The following is a 17347-nucleotide window of genomic DNA, read 5'->3' on the forward strand; positions in this document are numbered from 1 at the left end:
ACGGGAACAGCTACGGCCGCCTGGTGTTAAAGCACAGCCACCTCTAATGGTTAAAGGCGGCCGTGGAACAGCTCACTGAGCTCAGCTCAGTCCCTCAGTCTAATCCAGTTTGGTTTGAGTTTGTTTTGATTGTAAGCTAAGCTGGAACGGGAAGTGATAATTAATTATCATCTGTAAAGTTGTTTTTGGCTTGCTTTGTGTGCTCGTGTGCGTGTGCGTGATGTGGGACATGTAATGGCTACAAGACTAAACTAACACTAACAGAATCTAGACTTAGAAATTGCTTTTCTTGTAGTTTCTGTTCGGATTCTTTTTACTGCTGCTGAGTGTCAGTGTAACTTTGTGTGATACGATTGGTTTCATTTGCTGACATGCTATAATATTTCTAAATTTTTAATTTACCTTGAGCTTTCAGTAGGTGTTGTTTTCGACCATTGAACCGCTCCTTTGCCATTGTTTTTATAATAATTATACCTTGGCCTATCACAATTAAGTTATAAATTTGCCAACACTAAGGCCCATAGTCGACAGTACAATGCAGCTATCGTGCAAGTGTCTAAACGTTATCATTAATTCCAAAGGATCGGTTATTGATGACTTCAACTTGAGCACCAGCCCGAAAATAGATCATCCATTTTTCAAAACCGTAAGTAGGCCTACGCTTTAATCAAGCCCCTAGCTCTTAGCATATTAGAAATATTTAGACTTAAGTTAGCTTAAGTTTAGGCCTATTTCTATTTTATGTTACCAATAGGCTACATTACCATAGCCGAAGTTACTTGGCCTAAGCTGAAGTCGATTAAGTTGGGCCCAAGTTTTAGAGCCTATGGACTTATTAACATATTTTCTGGTACGGTATCAAATTTGGCCCAACCCTGCGCCATCATTAATGGTAGGCTTCTAACAACAAAGCTTAACCCTTTCAGTGCTAGGCCAATAATTCATATTTTGTAAGTATTTTTTGTTTGCCTTTTAATTCCATTAACTTACCCGTTGTTGAAGTTTAACTGTCATGTTGTCACTATTTTATTAATTAGGCTAATTTTGAATAATAACACTATAAGAAAATATATATGAAAGATAAATCCCGGTATTTGTAGTAAACATCAAATAAAACTTAGTTTTTGTTGTAATTTTCCTGGTTTTCCTATAAATTTTTATGTTCTGATAGCATTATTTGAAACCGAAATCTCACAAAATCAAAAGACATATAAGTTAGTTTACAATGTAATATTGAATTTAACCCTGATTTAGTTGGACGAGGTTATTGTAATATAGCAATTTTAGGGAAACTAATGTTTTGCAGCAAAGTCTCAGGAACACATTTACTACTACTAAAACTAAAAGATTGCATCTAAATAGTCCGTGACTAGCTGGTGCTGCTACCTAGTAACGCATTGAACAACCATCTGCAGCGCAATCTGTTCGCAATCGGCGGCGACAGCTTAAATACCGGGTTTTGACTCCCCAGTCTTCAAGCACAGATAGCCGAGAAGGCTAGGGCGTGTGTCACTTGGCCAGTGGCATTCGTCTGCTCGGGTTCGAATCCCGTCCTGTGTGGCAAATGATTGGTGACCTGTGTGTTTGTAGCGATATACTACAACCACTGGGGCATAGTGAGGTGTTCATAATCCTTGGTTTAGAGACATACACCTTCGAAATCATCGGATTGGGCGAATCTTTTAGCTAAGTGGTTGGTAGTGTATCCTATGAACATGCGGGTCACCAATGGCCGTTTTGCTATTTTTTTAAAAATAACCTTCCTCTCTATATCCCTTGGGGTTTTTTTAAAACAACGATATATCGTTTCATAGCACTGAAAGGGTTAATAAGATCAGTACTATTAGGCCTACTGGGTACACTTCCATATCTGTTGGCACAATCAACCGAATGAAAAAATCGATTATTCGATTTATCGTTTGGTTATTTAGGTAAGGTTAACCAAACCTAGCTAACCAGACGATATATCAAATTATACAATTGAATAATCAATATCTTACTCATTCGGTTGTTTGTGCCAACAGATATGGAAGTGTACCCCTACCCTAATACTTTTTGAATAAAATCAGAATAGATACCTATATATTACTTGCCATCTGACATAAAAACGCTTTTCAATGAAAAGAGATTTTGTAATAAAAACATTCCTAACCACCAACGTTTCAGCAATTTTCATTATTGTTGCCGGGTTTATCCATGATGTGTATCTATTTAGATTTAACTTATTACAAGTTTGCCCTGTTGTAAAGACCATGTAAGTCTCCTCACGTTTTGAATTCAGTGTGACCTCGGCTAGGTTAAATTTAAAAGTTGCTGAACTACCATACACAATAAGTTAGCCCCAGTGAGACTTCAGCTAAGGCCACAAGGTACTAATTTATTTAGCTGCAGCTAGCTTGAAATGCGTTTTAGCCCTGATGGTAAGTTAGTGTTACTGTACACATTTTTAAGCAATGTCTACTTTTTAACAGAACATCGGCAGTGTGGAGTTGGAGAGTATTCACAAGGAGCAAGCGGCCTTAGTCGCAAAGGAGAGCTGTGGACAATGGCTCGTACATCACTGCCTGAACTGTAACTTGTACACTCATGCGCTGGACACCGGTAGCACTGCTGTTGTGCTCGTCAACCGCAATATGTTGGTAAGTAGATCTCTAGAATGGCCTTAGTCACAAAGGAGAGATGTGGATAATGGCTCGTACATCACTGCCTGAACTGTAACTTGTACACTCATGCGCTGGACACCGGCTGCTGTTGTGCTCGTCAACCGCAATATGTTGGTAAGTAGATCTCTAGAATGGCCTTAGTCACAAAGGAGAGATGTGGATAATGGCTTGTAGGCCTACATCACTGCCTGAACTGTAACTTGTACACTCATGCGCTGGACACCGGTAGCACTACTGTTGTGCTCGTCAACCGCAATATGTTGGTAAGTAGATCTCTAGAATGAACCGTGCAGCGTTCTCATAGCTGCTCAGAGACAAATTGAGCTGATCCAACATTTATATTTGACTTACTTATTTAGGGCGGTTTTTACAATTTGTTAATTTAGTTCACAATTAATTTATTTTAGGTTATGAATAAAACTAAATGTTAAAAATGTAACAAGTGAACGAGGTAAGTTTGCAGCCTCACAAACTGCTGTGCCGGGCTTTGCTCAGGGAGATGGGTCGGGTTCACTAACAAATATCTTCCTTTTAACCTTTTAGCGAATTTCCCATATAGGGAATAAGCTATTACCGTAGTACTCATGGTAAGACCTGGACGCGGGACCGATTTTTTTTTTCATTTTGAGGTCCCTAGAGGCCAAAAACACCATCCGTTCAAATTCATATATATATATATATATATTTATATATTTATATATATATATATATGTGTCCGTCAGCACGATAACTCGAGCAAAAATGATCCGATTTTGATGAAATTTGGTACAAACGTGTAAACGTACGTTTATTCGAACGAGTTCGCGATCCAGCATGATCGGACCATGGGAACGGGGGTTTACGGGGGGTTTTATGGGGTAAAAATAGGTTTTTCCCATTTTTGACCCAAAAAACATAAAATTTAGCAATTTCCTTCCAAACCATTTTGTAGAGCTTAAAAAAACAAATAATTTAGTATATTGAAGCGTTATTATGTGCCTAATGGTTAAGGAGAAAATTCCAAAAAATTGTAAATTTAAAATTCCCATGTTATTCTTATGGAGAATAAGTAATCTTTTGTAGTTTGCTTGTTTGTGAACATATTTTGATCAAATTTGGAAAATGTTTTTATTTCTTACTAACTATTCACATTTTTCAAACAAAAAAAACAGTTTTACCCTCCCTGATGCAGCAAACCTAAGTACTTGTTAAACTAATTCTATTTAAATCAAGAATAAATGTTATATTTTTAAGTAGACATTTCAGTGTAAATCCAATCAGTCAAATGGAAATTCGCTTAGTCTGCAGGTTTGCTGCGGCGGGGGTATTTACTTCTATAGCAACCGGGTCTATTGGTACTAGCTCGGTTTAGGGGGCGCCACTCCGTTTGGAGATCTCTCATAAGAGTTTACAACAGAGAGAAAAACTCTTCTCGTGGTTGCTATGGTAGTAAGGCAGAGAGTTAAACTTTACCTAACCCGATTTTCATGTCTGATGCCGTAACATCAATACCCTAATGTATTTAGTAAGTCTACCTGATCAATCTCAAACAAATATGCAAATATACAGTACCCAATATTATTCAAATAAATATGTATCAACTGACTTAAGACTAAGATAATAAGATACCAAAAGGAAATTATCCAACCAATCAAGGTTCATACCTCTCAAATTAGGCAAAATCTGTTTAACTGAACTGAAAAGAGTTGGCCTAAGCCACACTTGCAATCTGTTGTTTGATTGTCCACTAATCTAGACAAGTTTAAGGAGATCAATAAAAAGAATGATATTTCTGAAAGAATACAATTAACTTTAATCGATGATTGTGTTTAAGGCACTTTTGAAAGTTCAAACAAGGTACAAGAGTTAATAGCAAACAAATGTTGGTACTCTGAATCAGAATAATGACGTTGACAACAAAGATACAATACAAATCTATACAAAATCTCAATGGTTAAGGCACTTTGGCAAAAATCAGACAATGTAAACAAGTTATTAATCTAAATAAATGGACCCTTTATAAGACAAGTAATATATCTAAACAACTTAATTATCTATACAAATACGCTGACGGTACCAGCCCTATATAAATCCCAAAATATAATAGTATGGCGTATACGGTACACAATAGTTACACTGTGGGGGGAGGGGTTAGGCCTATTGTGAATTACAAACAACAAAAATACATAAGGTTCAATATAAAGCTAAATAAACATGAAATTTGCAGGAGACATAATAAAATAATTTACAATTTTACGGACATTTACCTATTACACAAGAGAACAATCTAATAGTTACACAAAATTCAAAATGAGAGCAAGTTGCGCTTTCGCTTCGATCAAACAAAATCAGTTGTAACCCGCTTCCGGGTGTGTTTCGTTACTTTGTCGGGTCGGGGAGTCGCGTCCCTGATAGCCTAGTCGAGCTGGGTTATTCCGGGGGTCAATTTTGGTCGAGTTTCCCGCTTTTGTCTCCTAAAGTCGTTTTCCTGGCTCAGGCGGGAATGTTATGCCTCTTGGCTTTATTCGTGCCTCATCATCGCCAGGAAACGAGTGAATAAAAGAGGGAGGGCGAGATTTTGTTTCGAAGTTATAGCTTCGTGCGCGACTCTGTTCACAACCTCCTCGGTGGAGTTATATTTAATTAATTTACTGCCCTACGTCCGTGCGCCACGGACCGAACAGAATTAGTTTAGATGCGTCTTTATTATTTAAAATAATACAATGCGTTTCGGGCGAGTGGACTAGTTCGAAGCCCCGTGAGAGAGTAGGAATGGAAAGGTGCAAACGAACATACAGAGTAGGGCGGAGAAGGGTCGTTATAGAAAGAGTAACATACGAGACACACACCCACAGAGACAGGTTGAGCACACAAAGACTTATTTCAAATAGATTAAGCCTAACTAAAAACTAACTTATTCCCAGATTTTCCGGGATAGCTTAGGTCTAACTTATAAATAACTTATTTCCGGTGTGCCCGAAGTAATTAAAGCTAACTTATAAATACCTTATTTCCGGGTTTTCGGGAATAGGTTAAATCTAGCTAATAACTAACTTATTTCCGGGTTTTCCGGAATAGGTTAAAGCTAGCTAATAACTAACTTATTTCCGGGTTTTCCGGAATAGGTTAAAGCTATCTTAGAACTAACTTATTTCCGGTGTGCCCGAAGTAATAGAGAAAGAAGAAAGAAAAGTTTGTGGCAAGCAACAAACATTCATAGTCATAAAGTGACAGAGTAGGAGACTTATAGCTAAGAGCTTAAGTGCTAATTAAATCTAACTTATTTCCGGTGTGCCCGAAGTAATAGAGAAAGAAGAAAAGCTACTTAGCAAACTACAGCTAACCAAAGCAGTTAGCTGCACACACACAACACATACGATACACAGATCACTCAATTAGCAACAGTCCAGGAATCGAGGAAATGGTGAAGAATGGAAACAGAAGTTGGGGCTTAACTGTCTAACGTCACGGCGAATTAAAATTCCCAAAGCCAATACGAATCCCCAAAGCCTTAGTTAAGCGTTAATAGTCAAAGGTTAAGCAAAGGTTAAGCGTTATGCTAAGATTTGAAGCAATTTCTAAGGTTAGTGTGTTAGTAGCGGTGTCGTATCATAAGTTAGAATATTTAAATGCATATGGTTCAACACATCAATAATTAGTGGAAGGCTAAATGAATAATTAATAATGAAGTGGTAAATATGGTAAAGATTAGTAAAGCAACTACCTAGAACATTAACAGTTAATAGCGGCTAAGCAACGACATAGAACATAACTACTGTGCACTGGTTCTAGTGTAAAAGATAATGAATAACTACAATGGTTAGTACAGTTCTGAAATATGTACAAACAAATTGCGTGTTAGTTAGTAAAGAAGCCAACCAAGTACTAAAATCACTCTAATAAATCCACTATGAATTAACTCTTATTCCAATAGATAAAATATCTCACAGCTGAACTGCTGCTACAGTAGTTACGAACAACATTGACTACACACTAAACACCACACATTATATTTAAGTAACACCGTGTTCTCACGGACCTACGCGATAAACAAAACAAACAAAAACACACGAATATGAAAAAGCCACCTTGCGTGACCGAAACCGATCGAACTTGAATAGATTTAAACAATACAAATAAAACAACACAATTAAAACAGAAAGGAATTATAACCGGGCGGATCTCGTTCTGACCGTTACTTCTTTGAACTCACGGTCCCTAAAATATTTGTTGAACGAAATTGAGATATTCCACAAATCAAAGCTGATCGTTATATATTTACAAAGTTATTTTAACAAAACAGATCACACTCTAAGTTATAGCAAAACGATTAAGATATTCACCGGTTTAGATAAATCGATCTCTGTTAATAATTCAATTAAATTTAAGACGAAACTTCCCGCGGACGTTTGACTTAAATAGCGTAATTAATTAACAGTGAATAAACGGTTGGCGTAATAAAAGCGATTGCGAGTGAGGTCGAGTTATCCTAGGCGCCCTAGGATATTAACAACGGCGAATGGCGAATGTCGTCCACTTACTTGGCGTGAGCGAGAGTGTAGGGTCGGGCGTCCTTCTTCTGCCTAATTGTTCAGGCCACTGCTCCTGCTTCCTGCTGACTGTCGACTCTCGCCGACCCCGACTCACTCTCCCTCCGAGCGCCGCGCACATCCAGCGCTGTGGCTGGGGTCCTTGCGCAGGCGCGGGCGACTGATGCGCGGCCCGGTGGTACTGCGGTGAACCACAAGATCAGCTGTTGCTGAACTTGTGTCATCTGCTAATTAGTTTTGTTTACATCTTGGAACTTAACTTCGGCGAATTGGCGAGGCGATTCTGCTAGTAAGGGTTCCGTTTTATTATAAATATTCACGAATTTTATGAACCCTTACACAGTCTCGGCTTATTTACAAAATATTTTCAGCGCCTTATGACTTTCTGAAATGGGCTTGACTCAATTCAGCTTAGGCCTAACTCTCTTGTGAGATTAACTTGCAAAATAGGCTACAATAATTAATCAAGTAAAATGGCAACATGGGAAAAATACTAAACCTAACCTAACCTAACCTAAAATGATATACTCTTCTTGCACCACAAAACCAGCATATTACCTACTAACCTTGAGCCTAAGAAATAGGGCTTATGAGAACACTTGGGGTTTTTCAGTTGAATAGGCTAGGCCTAGGCATAAAATTCAAGTTAACAAAATTATAAAATTTAAAAATCTACGATTGATGAATTGAGAGGCAAACAACAAATCTAGGCTATTAGTATCCTTGAAATTATCGAAATTATTCCCAAAAGCAAAACTTGGAAACATGTGCGTCACACCTTGCAAACTTTAACATGATGAAAAAGGTCCAAGACCAGAGGCCTATCTTACACATTTTAAACAAAACAGAACTAGCCTATCAGAAAACATGGTTTAGTGAATATTCTACTTATTCCACATTGAAATCTCACTTGAATCAAAGAAATATCTCTAAAAGTTACATTTTCCACAAACTTGTTCAGAACCAGACATGAATGGACTGTGACGACAAAGCTTCAAGTTTTAATTTAGTTTTCCTTTAAATCAAAATTTTGAATCATAAAATGAAATGAGAAAATATGTTAAAAATACTAATTATTCCTCTGCCTTACCTCTAAAATCAGCAAGTTGATGCTTTTAATCCTTAAATTCAAGCGAGGGCTTCTTTAAGATGTTCTATCTTCGATAATCAGAAATGGAAAGGACCTAATTCTAGCCGGGCGTTCACTGCGCCAGCCACTCACTCCATCCGAATCCAATTGGAACCTAGGCCGTCTGTTAGCCTCGAACATGGTTTTTTTTTATGACTTCTTGGCGTTGAATATTCTTACAATCGACCGAGGGTTATTATGGCCATTGTATGAGCGCTATTCTAAAATACAATGTTGAAAGTAATTGGTTGGGTGATCAGTCCAACCTCCAATGGTGGCCCACAATCGGATTGTTACAAGTTAATGATGTAAAATGAAAGATTGACTCAAAATATGAATTTTAGGACCTCAGGCTTAAGTTATTACAGCCTAAACCACAATAGATCGTTTTTTACCTTCATCCATACTTAAAATAATTTTGCTGTTTTAGGCTCACTCGCCTGTTTTAAGAATCCAAACATTAGGCCTAGTCATAATTTCATGATGGAATGGCCTCTGGATTGTCTGAGTTAACTATAGGCCTAGTGGTTTAAATTACCTGGCTACTGTAAATAATGATCCTTTATAGTTTACAAAGACTACAGCTGTTTTGTGCTGCAGATGGAGCTCATCATTAGATGGTTGACCAGACGGTAACAATTCATGTGATACATCGCCAGCAGAGGGTGAGTCGCGACTATCATGTAAATTGTTGTAAAGTAGCCCTACTAAACTTTTGATGAACTCTGACCATGAGGAATACTCTTCCAATCTTGACACTTTGTCCTAATGATGTTCCCCATCCACAGCACGAAACAGCTCTTTGTAGAATACAAAGGATTATTATAGACAGTAACCAGATAATTTAAACCACCATACTCATGATGTACAATATTTTCTAGCTGTAATAATATACTTAACTATTCTGTATAACGATCTGGTAAGAAAAGTAACAGATAATTTATTGTTTTCAGGTTGATCCGAACGAAATAGCTGCTCTCAAAAACAGTGATAAATTCTCGCCAGTGTTCCACATAGTGATCGACAGTGCTGATGAGGATGCCAATGCTCCAATTCCTGGTGAGTCTTACAAAATCTTATTTGTCTTGAGTACAGTAATTACCTACTGTGTACGTGTTTAATTTTTGCAAAGGAAATTGGGGTTACACAGATTAAACCAGTACCTTTTCCGTCTTCAGTCCTATTCCAACATTCTGACTACTATTATAAGACTGAAGGGGAGCGAGCTGGCGTAGTGGTTAGAGCGCGGGACTTCAGTCCCTGAGGTCCCGGGTTCGATCCCCGCCAAGTCACCAATGGATTTTATCTAAGTGATAATGCCGCAACCCCTAGGTCTAGCCTGAAGTAATGTGAAAAACAATCCCAGGCTCGTGCCTAGCGTCCTTAGGACAAAAAAAAAAAAAAAAAAAAAAAATTATAAGACTGAAGACGGGCAAAGGTATGTGACCTATCATATATTCGTGTATCAGTCTTGTTGTCGAGAATGTTTGAACTTTTGTGCCTTTTTTTAACTTTTAGCATAATGTTGAAGACGTCAATTATATGGTACTAAAGTTCTATCAACGGTTTTTGATGCTCGTCCCTTTTGACCCGACAGGAGTCAGAGGTGTGTCGGGTAGTGCTGCGCTTCATCAGCAGCTGACAGAGTGGGTCCAGCGTCAAGTAGCGGCTACCGAGGAGAGAGTACGACAGTTCTCGGAACAACAGTACGCTGCCTTGGAGCAACTCAGGGCTAGGGCTCACCGCGACCATCTTACACTTTCAAGGTAGATGTTGTTTTATAAATTCTTGATTAGCAGTTCAGTATAGGCTAGACACTGTCATGGGAATACTGGGTGTCCTATATGTAAAAAGCTTCTTTAGGCCTAATTTAAGTTTTTTAAATGTCAAGAAATTTTTTATTTAGCTTGTAAAATTTCCTGTCCTAGGCTCCAAAACCAAGTGTGAAAAGATCTAATGAAATAACTTAGCTATAGGCTAATGATTTTTTTGTGTAAAAAAAATGCAACCTGCATTACTCTAACTCATTTTACATTCCATTTTTTAGCCCCTGAACTGCTTAGTATAAACTAAATTAAAACATACCTCGTCTTTCAAGACGAGGCATGTTTTAATTTAGCTCATTTTACAACTAAAAAATTACAACTGATAACTGTTGGAAACTTGACATATACTTTCCCTACAATCCAAAATTTTATAGCCTATTTAAAATTTCATGAACAAAATTATAATTTACATTACAGGAAGATTTTTTGCAATATAATTTTGTAAGGGACGAGTGAGATGTAATTTTATTTGGGTGCAAAGGCTTATATATAAAATTACATACCATTAAAAATAATAATCAAAATATGAAAAATAGTAAACCTATTTATTAGTAATAAATGCTAGCAAGAGGTGAGATCAGATAAAATGTTATGTACCGTACATGTCTTGTATATTATTTTCAGACCACAAGTAAAATTATTGAGCGGAGCGAGCGAAGCGAGCGTAGCTCTTTTGGATCAACTTCAATGCAACAAATAGAGAAACATCACTCAATAACGGCTGAATGCATTTCAGCCAAACTTAACAAAATTACTTAGACTAATGGTGAGATGGTTTTTAAACAAACAAATTTCAATTAGATAATGCTAATGCAATTTAAAACGAACTTAAAATTTCCAATTTTTAACATTAGGCTTATGGGACTAAAGTAGCCATATGACAGTTTTTTGTTTACAAGAAAAATGTAAACAAGAATAATAAGGTATTTCTGAACTTTCTAGACTTTTCTTTTAAACGTTCTTAAACCATTCCTATGATTTTAATAAACAAGAAAATGCTGTTAAAACATTTCTTTAAGGCGCGGAATTCACTGAAAATCGAGAAAATATACGGAACTACTTTCTCAATGCGCGGAGCATAAACAAGGAGCGGAGGGATACGACGGACCAGTGACTACTTTCTTGTGAACCTATTTGTGTTGCCAGCTGATTACAAACAGCCAATGTTAGAAATCAGGATTTAATAAGCGATATATCGAACCGCATCGAAATCGATATTTAATCCGATTATACATCACAGGTTATATTATGTTGAATTACATCGACGGTGCAGTAAGTTATTACACTTATTTATAAAATGCAGATTGAACACTGATCTAATTTAGGCATGTGGGGAATGTAGGTCGGGGTTTATGAGTATTCGTGACTAATAAACGAAATAATATGTATAATGACGTATAACTATTATTACAGCGTGGATAAATAAAAATATACTTTAAACGCCCAATAAAAACGAAGAATACGCTAAAAATAGTAAAGAAATTTCTGTATTAGGCTAATTAATTTGAGTTGTTTAGATAAGGCCAACGTTGTGACAAAATAGGATGACGTAATAGGAGACCAAATCTACATTGTCTCTGGCATGTCTTCCCTTCTATTATTATTATGTTTTCACATAAATCAGCTGATGTGATGTTTACTTTTCACTTTTAGCGAATTTCCCATATAGGGAATAAGCTATTACCGTAGTACTCATGGTAAGACCTGGACGCGGGACCGATTTTTTTTTTCGTTTTAAGGTCCCTAGAGGCCAAAAACACCATCCGTTCAAATTCATATATATATATATATATATATATATATATATATGTGTCCGTCAGCACGATAACTCGAGCAAAAATGATCCGATTTTGATGAAATTTGGTACAAACGTGTAAACCTACGTTTATTCGAACGAGTTCGCGATCAAGCATGATCGGACCATGGGAACGGGTGTTTACGGGGGGTTTTATGGGGTAAAAATAGGTTTTTCCCATTTTTTAACCAAAAAACATAAAATTTAGCAATTTATTTCCAAACCATTTTGTAGAGCTTAAAAAAACAAATAACTTAGTATATTGAAGCGTTATTATACGCCTAATGGTTACGGAGAAAATTCCAAAAAATTATAAATTTAAAATTCCCATGTTATTCTTATGGAGTAAACTGTTGTAGTTTGCTTGTTTATGAACATATTTTGATCAAATTTGGAAAATGTTTTTATTTCTTACTAACTATTAACATAAAAAAAAAACAGTTTTACCCTCCCTGATGCAGCAAACCTAAGTACTTGTTAAACTAATTCTATTTAAATCGGGAATAAATGTTATATTTTTAAGTAGACATTTCAGTGTAAATCCAATCAGTCAAATGGAAATTCGCTTAGTCTGCAGGTTTGCTGCGGCGGGGGTATTTTTATTATTATGCCTACATTTCAGCCATGTTTAATTGTTCAATAGTATTTTTAGCAGTTCTTAAGTTTTTTGTTTTACATAAAAATACAATTGATAATTTTAGTCATTTAGAAGTGTTTCAATTAATTTGAGTATAAAGTATTTTACGGTTGTGTTTTAAAGTTAAAACAGGCCTACCTTTTTCGTGTTATGTTTTATTAAGGCCAATATTAAAACCAATTCAACCGATTGGAAGGGTTAAAATAAAGACAAATTTAATGTTTATAATGCACATTTGACTTTCAAATTTCAAATTTCCGTTCATGTTTTTATACTTAAATGCTCGTTTTTTATACTTATTGTTTTTTTATACTTCAATACTTTTTACCGATTGCAAGGGTCATAATGAAGTCCACTGTTTTTTTTTTTTTTTTTTTTTTTTTTTTTTTTTTTGTACAGTTGAGTTTAAATGTAAAATTTCCCTCCTTTTTTTCTTTAATACCCGTTTTCCATGTTATTATCATAGTCCCAACTACTGTAATTTAATCTACTTTTGCAAGAGGTAGCCTATCTGAATCACATCAAGATGTAGTCTAGAGGAAAATTATTAAAATTTCAATCAGTAAAACAAGCATTAGTATATTGTTTTATTTATTTATTTAGTTAGTTACCCAAATATTAAATCAAGTTTTCTCCGCTCAACTGGCTTTCACCGCTCTGAAAGCAATCCTAGTTATTAAAAACCCCCTATTCCTATCACAAATCTTGATACACCCTTAAAAATTGTCTGCATTTATTTTTTATGTTTTTTGGGTTGAATCCTTTGCAATTCTGTGGAACAGTTTAAATTGTGTTAGGCCATCTTTAGATTTATTTATATTATAATACGCTACTATTTTTAACATGGGCATAAATTTTAGCATTAATCATGTAGTGATTGAATCCACTCTAGTGTGAGTAAAAATGAACATTGAAAAATCAGCTGATAAAAGAATCAGGGTGAACCTATTGATTTGGAGACGTAGGAATTGGCTAACTCAGGAACTCGCTAACTCGGTCGTGTGGCGGAACTGGCTAACTCTGGAACTGGCTAACCGTCTCAGTCAGGAATTGGCTAACTCCGGAACCCGCTAACTCGATTTTGTCTCGCGGCGGAATTCGCTAACTCTGGAAGTCGCTAACCCGGCCGCGCCCACTACTCGGAGCGTTGCCAACCTTGTACGACAAAATAATCGTACACTGCCGTATTTCAAAATGTCAGTGTCTATAAAGATACAGTAAATGTTATTTTTTTTGTTATCAATTCCACTTTTAACAGATAACTAGCCCAAAGTAATTAAAAGACAATTAAAAAATCATGAAAAAGTGTTTTTTATTAAACTGTACAATGGCCAGTTAAATGTTTATGATTTCGATCTTAAATATAAATGCCATCAGTATAAAAGAAAATAATAGAATAGGAAAAATATTCAAAATTTAGTTTAATTGGTATTCTATTATATTATTAAAGTGATACAATCAAATTTTATGTAAACGGTTAAGGTCATTTACCAAATAAAAATATAGGCATATGGCACATCAAAATGAAGCTTAGAGTGTGTAGATTTGCCGAAAAGTATTGATATGGACGAATTTCCTAAGGGCTCTGCCCCACAGGCTAATTTCCAAAGGGCTACCCCTGGCATATTTCCAAAGTTCAAATGATATAATTCAATTTAGTCCATGAAACAGCTGGTCAGTGCAATGAATTGGTGTTTGTTTATTTACTATAAAAATGAAGATTGAGGAGGGTTATGTTTGGTTTTAAAGAAAGGTTGTATAAGTTTTGTTTAAGTATTGCTCAAAGTTTTCATTTTGTAATTTATATAGCAAGCTACATGGAAAGAGGCTTGACTAAAATTGAAGAATTATGGTAAAACCACTGAGCTATATATCTCAATGGGTAAAACATGTCATTCATGAAGCAGCAATAGGAAGAAATTGATGCTAAGGTATGTGTCCGTATGGAGGTATGTTCTTTTGGATCTATTAACATCAAAAGTAGTGGTTTGAAAGTAGGATTACACTTTTAAATCAGTTTATATTTTCAAACTAAATCATAAAGTTGCTGTATTTTAAAACACACATAAACACCAATTGAATAGCTCGCTAGGTCACATTTACTTCCCGTTGCAAAGCACGGTTATAGCAGCTTGTAAATAATTAAACCTCTACGAAAATAAGCTAAAATACACGCAAGTTCTTAAACACGGAAAACAGATTTAATTGTAATGTCGTAATAAACCAAAACCATTAATTAATACAGTCATCAACCATCGTAACTTTCATAATTAATTCATAGATTTTAAATTAAATGTTCGTCATTGAACCGTCCAACTTACGTGTACAAATATGATGACATAGACTAAGTTTTTATCTAGGCCTAATAGTTTGAACCAAAGCATTGTAGGCCTACTAGTAAATAGTTGCCTAATTCTAAAATGTGTTGAATTTTTTAGCAATAATGTTACATGTTTTAAAACAGTTTTTAGATTGTACACCTAAGCACCGCTAGTAAAAAATAGGAGAAGATATAATATTCATATAATAAAACGTGACAGGGTTATTTTAATTCACGTTTTTTAATAAACTAATTGACGGATTTTCCTGATTTGAGTGTTGGGTTTCCTTTATATTGCTTTCACAAACGATATAAACTATACCAAGCCATTGCTCGGTTCACCGTTCCCCAGTACTGAGCTACACAATAGACAATAGCTTTGTTTTTGGATAAGATAGAATCAGCCTGGAAAAAAACTCCAGACTTTTAAAAAGTAAGCCTACTGAAAGACGTAAAATTAATATTAATTCAACAAAATTAAGAGGATGACCCGGGTTCTACACTAATAGCCTACGATAAAAGACATTTACAAGTTGTATTTATGCATAGACTAACTTTTAATGCAATCCATGAATACATTAGGCCTACCACTTTATAATGTATTGATAAATATTTATTTAAATTCAATAGCTCTATTTAAAAATACATAACCACTACAATGTAATTCTGTAATGACGTTTAACGTGTAAATTTTATTATGATTTATGATTTAAGGTTACTACAAGCCCAGTATATAAAATACGAACTCAAAAATTTTATTTGCAGAAGTTCACAAAATGGTATTTATTCGAATAAAAGAAACAAATGGCGGACTACGAAAATAGATATTTCATAACATGTAATAGATCCAAATTAAATGTGCATTTTTATCTTTTTCATACCAATAAGCTACTATTTAAGTAAGAAACCCACATATAAAACATACTCCCTTATATTAGTACATTTCTCATCCTTATGGATGATCTGAAGACAGTTGTATTGTTAGTTCTGTCCGGTGTACTGTCTTTAGAGGTCGTGTTTGGTTTACAATTGTTTCTTGTTTTTTAGTAATTTAAAACCTCGTTTAACCAAATAAAACGTTCTAATCACAACTAATAACACGTCCCCTAGTTATATAACCAAACAGTAAGGAACAAATCATGAAGTTAACTATAAAATAATAGAAACACAATTTTGTCGACACTAGCGATCAGTGTCACCGGACATGAACTAGACACGAAAAACGAGCTTCAAAGTTTACAATGGGATGTAAAGTTTACTTGTGTTGGTTAGTCTATGGTAAGACTATAATGCATTTTCCACCCTAATAATCATAAGAACTTCTCTGTGGTTAAACATACTTCAAAATATATTTATTTTATCGACTACGTTGCTCTTACTCCTAATTAAGCGTAGGATACGACATTATGGTGCCGATACGATATAGGTACTACACTTTCGGCAACACTGGCCAAAAATATTCGTGCTTGGCTCCCATTGGACGGCCCGCGAGGCTTCTGATTGGGAGTTAGCGAGTTCCGCCGAGGGACCGAGTTAGCGACTTCCGTACGAGGACGGAATTCGCTAACCCGGCTTTAGAGCGGGTTAGCGGGTTCCGGAGTTAGCCAATTCCGAAACCGAACAAGTTAGCGAGTTCCTCTCATCGACCAAATTTGAAGATAGGGCATTTAACATGGGGTTAGCGAGTTCCAGAGTTAGCCAATTCCGCGGACCCTTGATTTGCAGTCAGTTTTTCATTGCAGATAAGATAGTGTAATGGTGCAGTATCACCAGTCTCATTCATCCATCAGCGGTTATGTAAAATTGATAACCTTCAACTGTTGCCTCGGGTCGCTGCCACAAATATTGTTGTACTTTAATTTGATTGTATGGATTTTAATGAGTTATTTGTCGGTTACGGCTTCATAATTTTCATCCAAGCCAATTTTGTACATTTTAATTGTATTACATTGTATACAATATGTAAAGGAAATAGAATTTTTTCAGAAATATTTGGTTTGTTTGTTAATTAATAAGACTTTAGAGTGGTGAATATAGAAATCATTGTTTTCGCCTTACAAATATACAGGGTGTCCCTAAACTATCTACTGACCTACAATTTTCAAAACAAAAATTCTATGTTCAGGCGCAATTTTGTTTTGAAGAAAACTAGTTTTTTTTTTATAAAAAGAACAGCGTTTTGTAGTGAATCAAAGTTTGGTGCATGGATAATTAATGCAAAAACCTATATTGAGAACAAATGTTTTTTACCATGCTTAGTTTATAATGGTGGCCTTTTACAATTTTAAATCTGAAATAACGTAAAACTACATTGGAAAACAAAACTAATGTTACAGTTTTCTAACAATTCTAATGATAGGCTACCAAATTTCAGAAAATCTGTTCATACATAGGGGAGAAAACTCAATTTTAAGATAGTGTGTATCAAACAATATCTGTAATTCGGTA

At 35.5% G+C, this 17347-nt stretch overlaps 1 protein-coding gene across 1 annotated transcript in view; it reads left to right on the top strand.

The window, feature by feature from the left end:
* The first annotated feature begins 193 nt into the window (after positions 1–193).
* The window catches only part of LOC129005998 (uncharacterized), a 37677-nt gene continuing 20523 nt past the window's right edge, over positions 194–17347 (top strand). The window contains exons 1-4 of the mRNA XM_054435081.1: positions 194–646; positions 2472–2639; positions 9275–9380; positions 9919–10087. Coding sequence (XP_054291056.1) covers positions 536–646; positions 2472–2639; positions 9275–9380; positions 9919–10087 — 554 coding nt within the window. The 5' untranslated portion in view covers positions 194–535. The remainder of the gene's footprint in view (positions 647–2471; positions 2640–9274; positions 9381–9918; positions 10088–17347) is intronic.

This window comes from Macrosteles quadrilineatus, unplaced genomic scaffold (assembly GCF_028750875.1).
Source record: "Macrosteles quadrilineatus isolate MER2022 unplaced genomic scaffold, UCM_ALF_1.0 Scaffold_51__1_contigs__length_872494, whole genome shotgun sequence".
In the NCBI taxonomy this organism is placed as follows: Eukaryota; Metazoa; Arthropoda; class Insecta; order Hemiptera; family Cicadellidae; genus Macrosteles; species Macrosteles quadrilineatus.